General features: G+C 47.9%; 1 protein-coding gene across 1 annotated transcript; it reads right to left on the minus strand.

Moving 5' to 3' along the window:
* Positions 1-570: 570 nt before the first annotated feature.
* LOC135561186 (uncharacterized) lies at positions 571-5,340 on the minus strand. The gene is made up of 2 exons (XM_065002328.1): positions 5,335-5,340; positions 571-2,577 (listed from the first exon to the last, which is right to left on the minus strand). Exons 1-2 carry the CDS (start codon positions 5,338-5,340, stop codon positions 571-573), a joined length of 2,013 nt encoding a protein of 670 aa, XP_064858400.1.
* Between the last annotated feature and the right edge of the window lie 9,113 nt (positions 5,341-14,453).

A 14,453-nucleotide genomic window follows, 5' to 3' on the forward strand; every position in this document is an offset into this window, starting at 1 on the left:
GAGTAGAGCAGATTATCTTCGGGCCAGTTTTACTGTGAGCATGCCTCAGTCCCTCTCCAGTGTGTCCGTCCCGAAGCCTTCATCTTTTTATTACTGCTATCATCCTCTCTTCCTCCCTGGTTTCCTTCCCAGCTGGCTCTGATGGACCCAGTTGATATGTACCAATTCATTACACTGTTCCCTACAGAATGTACTACTTTCAACAGATCCCTATGGGACCTGGTCAAACGTGGTGCACTATAAAGGGAACAGGTGGCTGTTTGGGATGCAACCAAAGCGACAGTGAAAGTGAGGTGAACTGTTACATCCTGCAGTGTATTCTCTTCTGGTGCCTAAAGCCCTCGGGTGTAGGAACAGCATGCCCGCTGCTACGACAACCAAACACTGGTAGCCATTTAAAACAGCTATAACAAACATATCTACCCTAAACAAACTGGCTCCTAGCCAGAGCACTGAGTAGTGGATACAGCTTTGTGAATGGGTCCATGATGACACGACCAAAACAAATGCCCACTACTAAATCTGATCAACCTCTCACACCAAAACATTACTGTAATGTATTTTTACCAGCTATTGTGACATGGTTGGTGATGGGGGGATGGTTGATGATGGGGAGGTGGGGGTGATGGGGGATGGGGGTGATGGGGGATGGGGGTGATGGGGGGTGGGGGTGATGGGGGATGGGGGTGATGGTTGGTGATGGGGGGATGGGGGTGATGGGGGATGGGGGTGATGGTTGGTGATGGTGGGATGGTTGGTGATGGGGGGATGGCGGGGATGGTTGGTGATGGGGGATGGGGGTGATGGGGGAATGGTTGGTGATGGGGGATGGGGGTGATGGTTAGTGATGGGGGATGGGGGTGATGGTTGGTGATGGGGGATGGGGGTGATGGGGGATGGGGGTGATGGTTGGTGATGGTGGGATGGTTGGTGATGGGGGGATGGTTGGGGATGGTTGGTGATGGGGGATGGGGGTGATGGGGGAATGGTTGGTGATGGGGGATGGGGGTGATGGTTAGTGATGGGGGATGGGGGTGATGGGGGAATGGTTGGTGATGGGGGATGGGGGTGATGGGGGAATGGTTGGTGACGGGGGGGGAATGGTTGGTGATGGGGGATGGGGGTGATGGGGGAATGGTTGGTGATGGGGGATGGGGGTGATGGTTGGTGATGGGGGATGGCGGGGATGGTTGATGATGGGGGATGGGGGTGATGGTTGGTGATGGTGGGATGGTTGATGATGGGGGAATGGGGGTGATGGGGGATGGGGGTGATGGTTGGTGATGGTGGGATGGTTGATGATGGGGAATGGTTGGTGATGGGGGATGGCGGGGATGGGGGGTGGTTAGTGATGGTGGGATGGTTGATGATGGGGGATGGGGGTGATGGTTGGTGATGGTGGGATGGTTGATGATGGGGGATGGGGGTGATGGGGGATGGGGGTGATGGTTGGTGATGGGGGATGGGAGTGATGGTTGGTGATGGTGGGATGGTTGATGATGGGGGAATGGTTGGTGATGGGGGATGGCGGGGATGGTTGGTGATGGGGGATGGGGGTGATGGGGGAATGGTTGGTGATGGGGGATGGGGGTGATGGGGAATGGTTGGTGATGGGGGAGATGGCGGGGATGGTTGGTGATGGGGGATGGGGGTGATGGTTGGTGATGGGGGATGGCGGGGATGGTTGGTGATGGTGAGATGGTTGATGATGGGGGATGGGGGTGATGGTTGGTGATGGTGGGATGGTTGATGATGGGGGATGGGGGTGATGGTTGGTGATGGTGGGATGGTTGATGATGGGGAATGGTTGGTGATGGGGGATGGCGGGGATGGTTGGTGATGGGGGGATGGGGGTGATGGTTGGTGATGGTGGGATGGTTGATGATGGGGGATGGGGTGATGGTTGGTGATGGTGGGATGGTTGATGATGGGGGAATGGTTGGTGATGGGGGATGGCGGGGATGGTTGGTGATGGGGGATGGGGGTGATGGTTGGTGATGGTGGGATGGTTGATGATGGGGAATGGTTGGTGATGCGGGGATGGCGGGGATGGTTGGTGATGGGGGAATGGTTGGTGATGGGGGATGGCGGGATGGTTGGTGATGGGGGATGGGGGTGATGGTTGGTGATGGTGGGATGGTTGATGATGGGGAAATGGTTGGTGATGGGGGATGGCGGGGATGGTTGGTGATGGGGAATGGTTGGTGATGGAGGGGATGGCTGGTGATGGGGGATGGGGGTGATGGTTGGTGATGGTGGGATGGTTGATGATGGGGAAATGGTTGGTGATGGGGGGATGGCGGGATGGTTGGTGATGGGGAATGGTTGGTGATGGGGAATGGTTGGTGATGGGGGATGGCGGGATGGTTGGTGATGGGGGAATGGTTGGTGATGGGGGGGGATGGCGGGATGGTTGGTGATGGTGGGGATGGCGGGATGGTTGGTGATGGGGGAATGGTTGGTGATGGGGGGGATGGCGGGATGGTTGGTGATGGGGGAATTGTTGGTGATGGGGGAATGGTTGGTGATGGGGGAATGGGGGTGATGGGGGGGATGGTTAGTGATGGTCAATGTTCTCTCAAATGAATTTGATCAAATTTCAGGTCTGTTGAGTGCAAACTTGAACGTTGTGAAAATTCTGTGCATCTTCCGACATGCTTTCGCTGTGAACACTGAGGCTGTACCTGCTTTAAGTTAGTTTTAACAGTGGTCAGGTAGGCTGCTGTGGATATTTGATTTTAATGTAGGCCTACCGGAGTAGCTTACCATCAAAAACAATGGAGAAAATACCTCCCATAACATTTTAACATGGAAATAGCTGTTCTATCTTTCAGCCTACAGTAGCAGCCAATGTGTGGTGTTCAATGTAGACCTACATTCCATGAGACTTTTGAAAAAACATGCAGGGCTTCACATTAACCTGTTAATCCACTTGTCCTTCAGACAACGAGGTGACTGAAAATGTTGTTGTGTTGTTTGATGCAAAAAAAACACTTTACAAAATAAAAAGCATTATTATTCCCATACCACTATTACAGAGAATCAGACAAGTTATTCTACCATCTGCCTATTGGCTACTCAGCTTATTCAGGCCTGTCTAAAATACAACACCGCCCCTTGAAGACAGGCTCTTTACCTGACTCGCTTTTCAAAGATGTCTAGAAATGTACACATTTTGTGCTCTTGCAGGAAGCAAACACTCCCCTATAACTGACTACAAATGACATACAACTGGGCTAATAACTCACTGACTAGCAAAAGATATGAACAAATGTACAAATGTTGCTACTGTACATGTAGGTTTCTCTTTGATCTCAAAACAAGTGCATCTACTCACGACCGCTCATGCTGTAAAAACAGTCCAGTTCAATGGTAATGGCACAGATCCATACAGTATAGGACAATGGTCTATTTGCATATAGGCCTACTTCAGCTCTGATGGTTGGTGATGGAGGGGGGTTGGTTTATATTCTTTGAAGCATCAATATGTGGTAATGTCAGGCTTGTTTAGACTCAAGGACAATAATGTGTGTGTGTTTGAATATGCTACCCACTAATGTAGCACTACCGGTATCTCTGTCCTCATCTCTGTTTTCTGTCACTAAATCCCCGGGACTGTTTCAGGACACTGTCTCCTCTCTGCGCGGGGCCCTGCCTGTCCTGACAATGTCCTTTCACATCATGTTATTGTCTAGCACACTCTGAGATGCAGTAGTCCAGTCAGCAAGACATCACTCATCCTCTTTGTCTGATGTCTGCCCTCCTTTTTCTTTGCCAGTAATACACTCTGCGTCTGTTTAGAATTGATGGAGAAGGGAATGTGCCTATCTGTTAAGCTGTCAGGAGATCTTTGACAATAGTAATAGCACTCACTGTTTTCCTCATTTGCCTGCCTGAAACCCATAGCAGTAGTCTGAAGGATTTGACAATCTCCCCACCACTATTATTTCATCCACTGTAGTGCCATGCTCTCTCAATGCTCTCGCTATGCTCTCTCTATGTTCTCTCTCTCTATGCTCTCTCTATGCTCTCTCTCTCTCTCTCTCTCTCTCGCTATGCTCTCTCTATGCTCTCTCTCTCTCTCTCTCTCTCTCTCTCTCTCTCTCTCTCTCTCTCTCTCTCTCTCTCTCTTTAGGTATCTGTCTGTCAATTCAATTTGCTTTATTGGCATGATGCAACAATGTACATATTGCCAAAGCTTACTTTGAATATTTACAATATGAAAATAAGAAAAATCAAAATTGTCAACAGGACAACAGTAACAACAATAACCAAGGATCAATATAACAATACATTGAACAATAACAATAAGCATACAGTAGAGGACATGTGCAGGTTGATTGGTCTGTCAGACACTGTCCCTCATCTTATGGCAGACAGCAATGTAGTGCGCTGCCAATCCACAGCTCTCTGCGTCCTCCCCCAACAGGACGGGTAGCCTACTCTCATCAGAGAGGTGTTTGAAACCTTGAATAAGGGCTTCAAATTTGGGGAAATGACACTCTCTAATTGTTTTATATTTTTTACATTTTGTCAGGAAATGCAGCTCCGTCTCAGGTTCTGCTGTTGTGCAGTGGTTGCACAGCCTTTCCTCTACAGGGAGCCAGGTTTTCCTGTGTCAACCCTTCTCAATTGCAAGGCTGTGCTCACTGAGCCTGTACCCTGTAAAGTTCTTTCTAAGGTTTTGATCAGTAACCATGGTCAAATAGTTGGGCACGGTGTACTGTCGATTTAGGGCCAGACAGCACTGCATTTTGCTTTGTGCTTGTGCCTGTGTTTCCCAATAAGCAATGTAGTATTGTTTTGACTGTGTTATAATTTGGTTTATTCTGATTGATTGCATTTTCTGGTCCTGAGGCTTCAGTGTGTTAGTAGAACAAGTTTGTGAACTTAGCCCCAGGACCAGCTGGATGAGGGGACTCTTTTCTTTGCTCAGCTCTTGGCATTGCAGGGCTTGGTAATGATATGAGAGGGGGTCACTGTACTTTAGATGTTTCCAAAACTTCATTGCTTTTTTGAAAGTTGTTATTATTAGTGGATATTGGCCTAATTCTGCCCTGCATGCATTGTTTGTAGTGTTCCTCATTGTAAGTCGCTCTGGATAAGAGCGTCTGCTAAATGACTTAAATGTAAATGTAAATGTAATGTTGGAGAATCTTACATGATCACTTCCGGTGCCGACAGAGATGGCCGCCTAGCTTTGCGTTCCTAGGAAACTATGCAGTACTCAGTTTTTTTAAAGTGTTATTTCTTAAATTGGTACCACAGTTAATCTTAGGTTTTATTACATACAGTCGGGAGGAACTACTGGATATAAGAGCAACGTCAACTCACCATCATTACGATCAGGAATACGACTTTCCCCAAGCGGATCCTCTGTTTTGCCCAGGACAATGGATCTGATCCCAGCCGGCGAACCAAAACAACGACGTCGTAAAAGGGGCAGACGAAGCGGTCTTCTGGTCAGGCTCCGGAGACGGGCACATCGCGCACCGATCCCGAGCATACTACTCGCCAAAGTCCAGTCTCTTGACAACAAGGTAGATGAAATCCGAGCAAGGGTAGTATTCCAGAGAGACATGAGACTGTAACGTTCTTTGCTTACAGCCAGCTGGTTTCTTCATGCATTGCGCCGACAGAAACAAGCATCTTTCTGGTAAGAAGAGGGAGGGGGGTATGCCTTATGATTAACGAGACGTGGTGTGATCAGAGCAACATACAGGAACTCAAGTCCTTCTGTTCGCCTGACTTTGAATTCCTCACAATCAAATGTCGACCGCATTATCTACCAAGAGAATTCTCTTCGATTATAATCACAGCCGCATATATTCCCACCCAAGCAGACACATCGATGGCCCTGAATGAACTTTATTTGACTCTATGTAAACTGGAAACCACATATCTGGGGATTTTAACAAGGTTTTAACAAGGCTAATCTGAAAACTCTATTCTAACTTCCGCGATGCATATAAGGCCCTTCCCCGCCCTCCTTTTGGAAAAGCTGACCACGACTCCAGTTTGTTGCTTCCTGCCTATAGACAGAAACTAAAACAGGAAGCTCCCATGCTCAGGTCTGTTCAACGCTGGTCCGACCAATCTGATTCCACGCTTCAAGATTGCTTTGATCACGTGGATTGGGATATGTTCCGCATTGCGTCAAACAACAACATTGACGAATACGCTGATTCGGTGAGCGAGTTTATTAGCAAGTGTATCGGCGACCTACTGCAACTATTAAAACATTCTCAAACCAGAAACCGTGGATTGATGGCAGCATTCGCCAAAACTGAAAGCACGAACCACTGCTTTTAATCAGGGCAAGGTGACCGGAAACATGACCAAATACAAACAGTGTAGCTATTCCCTCCGCAAGGCAATCAAACAAGCTAAGCGTCAGTGTAGAGACAAAGTAGAGTCGCAATTCAAAGGCTCAGACACAAGAGGTATGTGGCAGGGTCTACAGTCAATCACGGATTACAAAAAGAAAACCAGACCCGTCGCGGACCAGGATGTCTTGCTCCCAGACAGACTAAACAACTTCTTTGCTCGCTTTGAGGACAATACAGTGCCACTGACATGGCCCGCTACCAAAACCTGCGGACTCTCCTTCACTGCAGCCGACGTGAGTAAAACATTTTAACGTGTTAACCCTCGCTTGGCTGCAGGCCCAGACGGCATCCCCAGCCGCATCCTCAGAGCATGCGCAGAACAGCTGGCTGGTGTGTTTACGGACATATTCAATCAATCTTTATCCCAGTCTGCTGTTCCCACATGCTTCAAGAGGGTCACCATTGTTCCTGTTCCCAAGAAAGCTAAGGTAACTGAGCTAAATGACGACCGCCCCGTAGCACTCACTTCCATCATCATGAAGTGTTTTGAGAGACTAGTCAAGGACCATATCACCTCCACCCTACCTGACACCCTAGACCCACTCCAATTTGCTTACCGCCCCAATAGGTCCACAGACGACGCAATCGCAACCACACTGCACACTACCCTAACCCATCTGGACAAGAGGAATACCTATGTGAGAATGCTGTTCATCGACTACAGCTCAGCATTTAACACCATAGTACCATCCAAACTCATCATCAAGCTTGAGACCCTGGGTCTCGACCCCGCCCTGTGCAACTGGGTCCTGGACTTCCTGACGGGCCACCCCCAGGTGGTGAGGGTAGGTAACAATATCTCCAACCCGCTGATCCTCAACACTGGTGCCCCACAAGGGTGCGTTCTGAGCCCTCTCCTGTACTCCCTGTTCACCCACGACTGAGTGGCCATGCACGCCTCACTCAATCATCAAGTTTGCAGGCGACACTACAGTGGTAGGCTTGATTACCAACAACGATGAGATGGCCTACAGGGAGGAGGTGAGGGCCCTCGGCGTGTGGTGTCAGGAAAATAACCTTACACTCAACATCAACAAAACAAAGGAGATGATCGTGGACTTCAGGAAACAGCAGAGGAAGCACTCCCCTATCCACATCGACGGGACAGTAGTGGAGAGGGTAGTAAGTTTTAAGTTCCTCGGCGTACACATCACGGACAAACTGAATTGGTCCACCCACAAAGACAGTGTGGTGAAGAAGGCACAGCAGCGCCTCTTCAACCTCAGGAGGCTGAAGAAATTTGGCTTGTCACCTAAAGCACTCACAAACCTCTACAGATGCACAATCGAGAGCATCCTGTCGGGATATATCACCGCCTCATACGGCAACTGCTCCTCCCACAACTGTAAGGCTCTCCAGAGGGTAGTGAGGTCTGCACAACGCATCACCGGGGGCAAACTACCAAACTAACTAGCTTCTATCTCAAGGCCATCAGACTGTTAAACAGCCACCGCTAACATTGAGTGGCTGCTGCCATCATACTGTCTCAACTCCAGCCACTTTAATAATGGAACAATTGATGTAATAAATGTATCACTAGCCACTTTAAACAATGCCACTTAATATAATGTTTACATACCCTACATTACTCATCTCATATGTATATACTGTACTCTATACCATCTACTGCATCTTGGCATCTTTATGTAATACATGTATCACTAGCCACTTTAAACAATGCCACTTTTATATGTTCACATACCCTACATTACTCATCTCATATGTATACTGTATACTGTACTCGATACCATCTACTGCATCTTGCCTATGCCATTCTGTACCATCACTCATTCATATATCTTTATGTACATATTCTTTATCCCTTTACACTTGTGTGTGTATAAGGTAGCAGTTGTGGTATTGTTAGGTTAGATTACTCGTTGGTTTTTACTGCATTGTCGGAACTAGAAGCACAAGCATTTCGCTACACTCGCATTAACATCTGCTAACCATGTGTATGTGACAAATAAAATTTGATTTGATTTGAATTTGATGCAGAGTTTCAATGGGGTGTTTGTCCCATTTGATGAAATCTTGTTTTGCAAGTGGACCCCACACCTCACTGCCATAAAGTGCAATTGGGTGTTTCAATTTGAATTAGTTGTTAAATGGCGTAGAATGCCCTGTGTGCTTTCTCCCTCATTAAGGCGTCCAGTTGTCTGTCTCTGACTGTTGCTCTCTGACTGTTGCTCTCTGTCTGTCTGTCTGTCTGTCTGTCTGTCTGTCTGTCTGTCTGTCTGTCTGTCTGTCTGTCTGTCTGTCTGTCTGTCTGTCTGTCTGTCTGTCTGTCTGTCTGTCTGTCTGTCTGTCTCTCTCTCTCTCTCTCTCTCTCTCTCTCTCTTCTCTCTCTCTCTCATCTGGTTTTCATATCACATAGAGGGCTTGGGCTGTTGCACAACAGCAACCAAAGCCCATGTAAGTCAGTTTATAACATTCCATCATTGGTCTCAGGTCCTGTGGTGCTAACCTTGGAAAAGTAATTCACATTTCTATATCAATATCACCCATCAGACAGGGCCTGCAACCGCCTAGCTTGTTTGAGTTGGAGACTCCATGTGACTTTAAAAATCGTAAAGGACTTGGGTTGATGCATCTGACAGTTAATAGCTTACTTCCTAAACTGGATTTACATTAAGGTCCGGGCTATGCAGATGAATGCGGACATTCTGGCATTGACCGAAACCAATTTTTAGTGTTATAATGTATTCAGAGCTGATAGATAGGGTAGAGGTGGTGGAGTGGCCATTCTTATTAAAAATAATTGATCTGTCTCTTTACTGAAACATATTTCCCTTGCCAAATGTATTTGGCTGCTATCTTTAAGCCTTTGTCTGGTGAAAAATGGATCCATAACCGTTATAGGGTTCTGCCGTCCTCCCTCGGCTAACATTCGATGAGTTCACTAGTTTGTGTCTTCTTTTACTTCATCCTGGGTGATTTAAATTATGATTAGGAAATACAGGCTTCAACCATCTAAAAGACATGTGTAATGATCTAAACCCAGATGGTGACTAAGTCTACACGGCCCAACCCAGATGGTGACTAAGTCTACACGGCACAACCCAGATGGTGACTAAGTCTACACCGCCCAACCCAGATGGTGACTAAGTCTACACCGCCCAACCCAGATGGTGACTAAGTCTACACGGCCCAACCCAGATGGTGACTAAGTCTACACGGCACAACCCAGATGGTGACTAAGTCTACACCGCCCAACCCAGATGGTGACTAAGTCTACACCGCCCAACCCAGATGGTGACTAAGTCTACACGGCCCAACCCAGATGGTGACTAAGTCTACACGGCCCAACCCAGATGGTGACTAAGTCTACACCGCCCAACCCAGATGGTGACTAAGTCTACACAGCCCAACCCAGATGGTGACTAAGTCTACACGGCCCAACCTAGATGGTGACTAAGTCTACACCGCCCAACCCAGATGGTGACTAAGTCTACACCGCCCAACCCAGATGGTGACTAAGTCTACACCGACCCAACCCAGATGGTGACTACACCGCCCAAAGTCTACACCGCCCAACCCAGATGGTGACTAAGTCTACACGGCCCAACCCAGATGGTGACTAAGTCTACACGGCCCAACCCAGATGGTGACTAAGTCTACACTGCCCAACCCAGATGGTGACTAAGTCTACACCGCCCAACCCAGATGGTGACTAAGTCTACACGGCCCAACCCAGATGGTGACTAAGTCTACACGGCCCAACCCAGATGGTGACTAAGTCTACACGGCCCAACCCAGATGGTGACTAAGTCTACACCGCCCAACCCAGATGGTGACTAAGTCTACACCGCCCAACCCAGATGGTGACTAAGTCTACACCACCCAACCCAGATGGTGACTAAGTCTACACCGCCCAACCCAGATGGTACCTAAGTCTACACGGCCCAACCCAGATGGTGACTAAGTCTACACCGCCCAACCCTATAGATCCTTCAAAGTCAACTCTGATTGATCTTATTCTAATGAATACACCAGAGTGATATGTTTCTACTGTTATCTTCTCCTAAGACAATAGTGACCATTTCCAAGATGTTTGTGTTAGAGATGTGAGAATACAAAAATCTAAGCCTCATGACATCACAAAGAGGAACTTCAGTGATCATGTTTTTTTTTACATGATCTTTATTTTAGTGACCTTGATTGTATTTTAGTTATCGCTGAACCTGATTCAGCTTTGAGCCTCTTTGTAGATGTCTTCAATACTATTGTGGATAGTTATGCTCCCTTTATAGAATGGAGGGTTAAAGGTAGATCTAATGCCTGGTACACACCTCAATTATCAGAAGTCATTCATAAAAGAGATGATGCTTGGGTCAAGGCCAGGAACACAGTCTTAGGCCCAGACTGGCAAGCTTTTATTAAGCAACTGAGGAATCACTGTGTAAAATAAATCAGAAAGGCTCCATCTGATTATTATGTAATCGCTCTTTCAGATTGTAAAGAGAACGCGGATAAATCCTGAAAACCTGTCAAATCCCTGAATGATTCTACTTTCTCTCTGCCACAACAAATTCATTCAGATCAAATCAAATTGTATTTGTCACACCGAATACAACACGTGTAGACCTTACAGTGAAATGCTTATTTACAAGCCCTTGACGAACAATACAGTCTAAAGAAAATCCCACAAAAAGTAAGAGATAAGAATAACAAATATTTAAAGAGCAGCAGTACATAACAATAGCGGGACTTTATACAGGGGGTATCGGTACAGAGTCAATGTGGAGGCTATATACAGGGGGTACTGGTACAGAGTCAATGTGGAGGCTATATACAGGGGGTACCGGTACAGAGTCAATGTGGAGGCTATATACAGGGGGTACCGGTACAGAGTCAATGTGGAGGCTATATACAGGGGGTACTGGTACAGAGTCAATGTGGAGGCTATATACAGGGGGTACCGGTACAGAGTCAATGTGGAGGCTATATACAGGGGATACCGGTACAGAGTCAATGTGGAGGCTATATACAGGGGGTATCGGTACAGAGTCAATGTGGAGGCTATATACAGGGGTATCGGTACAGAGTCAATGTGGAGGCTATATACAGGGGGTATCGGTACAGAGTCAATGTGGAGGCTATATACAGGGGTATCGGTACAGAGTCAATGTGGAGGTACAGGGGATCGGTACAGAGTCAATGTGGAGGCTATATACAGGGGGTATCGGTACAGAGTCAATGTGGAGGCTATATACAGGGGGTACTCGGTACAGAGTCAATGTGGAGGCTATATACAGGGGTGCCGGTACAGAGTCAATGTGGAGGCTATATACAGGGGGGGAGTCAATGTGGGCTATATACAGGGGGTACCGGTACAGAGTCAATGTGGAGGCTATATACAGGGGTACGGTACAGAGTCAATGTGGAGGCTATATACAGGGGTACCGGTACAGAGTCAATGTGGAGGCTATATACAGGGGTACCGGTACAGAGTCAATGTGGAGGCTATATACAGGGGGTATTGGTACAGAGTCAATGTGGAGGCTATATACAGGGGCAATGTATCGGTACAGAGTCAATGTGGAGGCTATATACAGGGGGTATTGGTACAGAGTCAATGTGGAGGCTATATACAGGGGTATCGGTACAGAGTCAATGTGGAGGCTATATACAGGGGGTACTGGTACAGAGTCAATGTGGAGGCTATATACAGGGGTACCGGTACAGAGTCAATGTGGAGGCTATATACAGGGGGTACCGGTACAGAGTCAATGTGGAGGCTATATACAGGGGTATCGGTACAGAGTCAATGTGGAGGCACAGGGGTATCGGTACAGAGTCAATGTGGAGGCTATATACAGGGGGTACCGGTACAGAGTCAATGTGGAGGCTATATACAGGGGTACCGGTACAGAGTCAATGTGGAGGCTATATACAGGGGGTACCGGTACAGAGTCAATGTGGAGGCTATATACAGGGGGTACCGGTACAGAGTCAATGTGGAGGCTATATACAGGGGGTACCGGTACAGAGTCAATGTGGAGGCTATATACAGGGGTACGGTACAGAGTCAATGTGGAGGCTATATACAGGGGTACGGTACAGAGTCAATGTGGAGGACATATACGGGGGTACCGGTACAGAGTCAATGTGGAGGCTATATACAGAGGGGTACAGGGGGTACAGAGTCAATGTGGAGGCTATATACAGGGGGTATCGGTACAGAGTCAATGTGGAGGCTATATACAGGGGGGGTACAGAGTCAATGTGGAGGCTATATACAGGGGTTACAGAGTCAATGTGGAGGCTATATACAGGGGGGGGTCAATGTGGAGGCCGGTACAGAGTCAATGTGGAGGCTATATACAGGGGGTACCGGTACAGAGTCAATGTGGAGGCTATATACAGGGGGTACCGGTACAGAGTCAATGTGGAGGCTATATACAGGGGGTACCGGTACAGGGGCTATCAGGGGGTACAGAGTCAATGTGGAGGCTATATACAGGGGGTACCGGTACAGAGTCAATGTGGAGGCTATATACAGGGGGAGTACAGAGTCAATGTGGAGGCTATATACAGGGTATTGGTACAGAGTCAATGTGGAGGTACAGGGGCTATCGGTACAGAGTCAATGTGGAGGCTATATACAGGGGGTACCGGTACAGAGTCAATGTGGAGGCTATATACAGGGGGTACCGGTACAGAGTCAATGTGGAGGCTATATACAGGGGGTACCGGTACAGAGTCAATGTGGAGGCTATATACAGGGGGTACCGGTACAGAGTCAATGTGGAGGCTATATACAGGGGCATCGGTACAGGGTGGAGACTATATACAGGGGAGGTACAGAGTCAATGTGGAGGCTATACATACAGAGTCAATGTGGAGACTATATACAGGGGGTGCCGGTACAGAGTTAATGTGGAGGCTATATACAGGGGGAATTGGTACAGAGTCAATGTGGAGGCTATATACAGGGGGTACCGGTACAGAGTCAATGTGGAGGCTATATACAGGGGGTACCGGTACAGAGTCAATGTGGAGGCTATATACAGGGGTACCGGTACAGAGTCAATGTGGAGGCTATATACAGAGTCATGTGGGGACATATACGGCGGGTACCGGTACAGAGTCAATGTGGAGGCTAGGGGCTATCGGTACAGAGTCAATGGGAGGCTATATACAGGGGTACCAGTACAGAGTCAATGTGGAGGCTATATACATGTGGGGGGTACAGAGTCAATGTGGATGATATATACAGGGGGTACCGGTACAGAGTCAATGTGGAGGCTATATACAGGGTGTTAGGTACAGAGTCAATGTGGAGGCTATATACAGGGGGTACCGGTACAGAGTCAATGTGGAGGCTATATACAGGGGTACCGGTACAGAGTCAGTGTGGCTATATACAGGGGGTACCGGTACAGAGTCAATGTGGAGGCTATATACAGGGGGTACCGGTACAGAGTCAATGTGGAGGCTATATACAGGGGCTATATACAGGGGGTACAGAGTCAATGTGGAGGCTATATACAGGGGGTACCGGTACAGAGTCAATGTGGAGGCTACAGAGTCAGAGTGTGGAGGCTATATACAGGGGGTACCGGTACAGAGTCAATGTGGAGGCTATATACAGGGGTACCGGTACAGAGGGGGTACAGGGGTACAGAGTCAATGTGGAGGCTATATACAGGGGTACCGGTACAGAGTCAATGTGGAGGCTATATACAGGGGGTACCGGTACAGAGTCAGGGGGCTATATACAGGGGTACCGGTACAGAGTCAATGTGGAGGTCAATACAGAGTCAATGTGGAGGCTATATACAGGGGGAATTGGTACAGAGTCAATGTGGAGGCTATATACAGGGGCTATCGGTACAGAGTCAATGTGGAGGCTATATACAGGGGTATCGGTACAGAGTCAATGTGGAGTACAGAGTCAATGTGGAGGCTATATACAGGGGGTACAGAGTCAACAGAGTCAATGTGGAGGCTATATACAGGGGGTACCGGTACAGAGTCAATGTGGAGGCTATATACAGGGGGAATTGGTACAGAGTCAATGTGGAGGCTATATACATACAGAGTCAATGTGGAGGCTAT

The sequence above is a fragment of the Oncorhynchus nerka genome, linkage group LG16 (assembly GCF_034236695.1).
Source record: "Oncorhynchus nerka isolate Pitt River linkage group LG16, Oner_Uvic_2.0, whole genome shotgun sequence".
Taxonomy (NCBI): Eukaryota; Metazoa; Chordata; class Actinopteri; order Salmoniformes; family Salmonidae; genus Oncorhynchus; species Oncorhynchus nerka.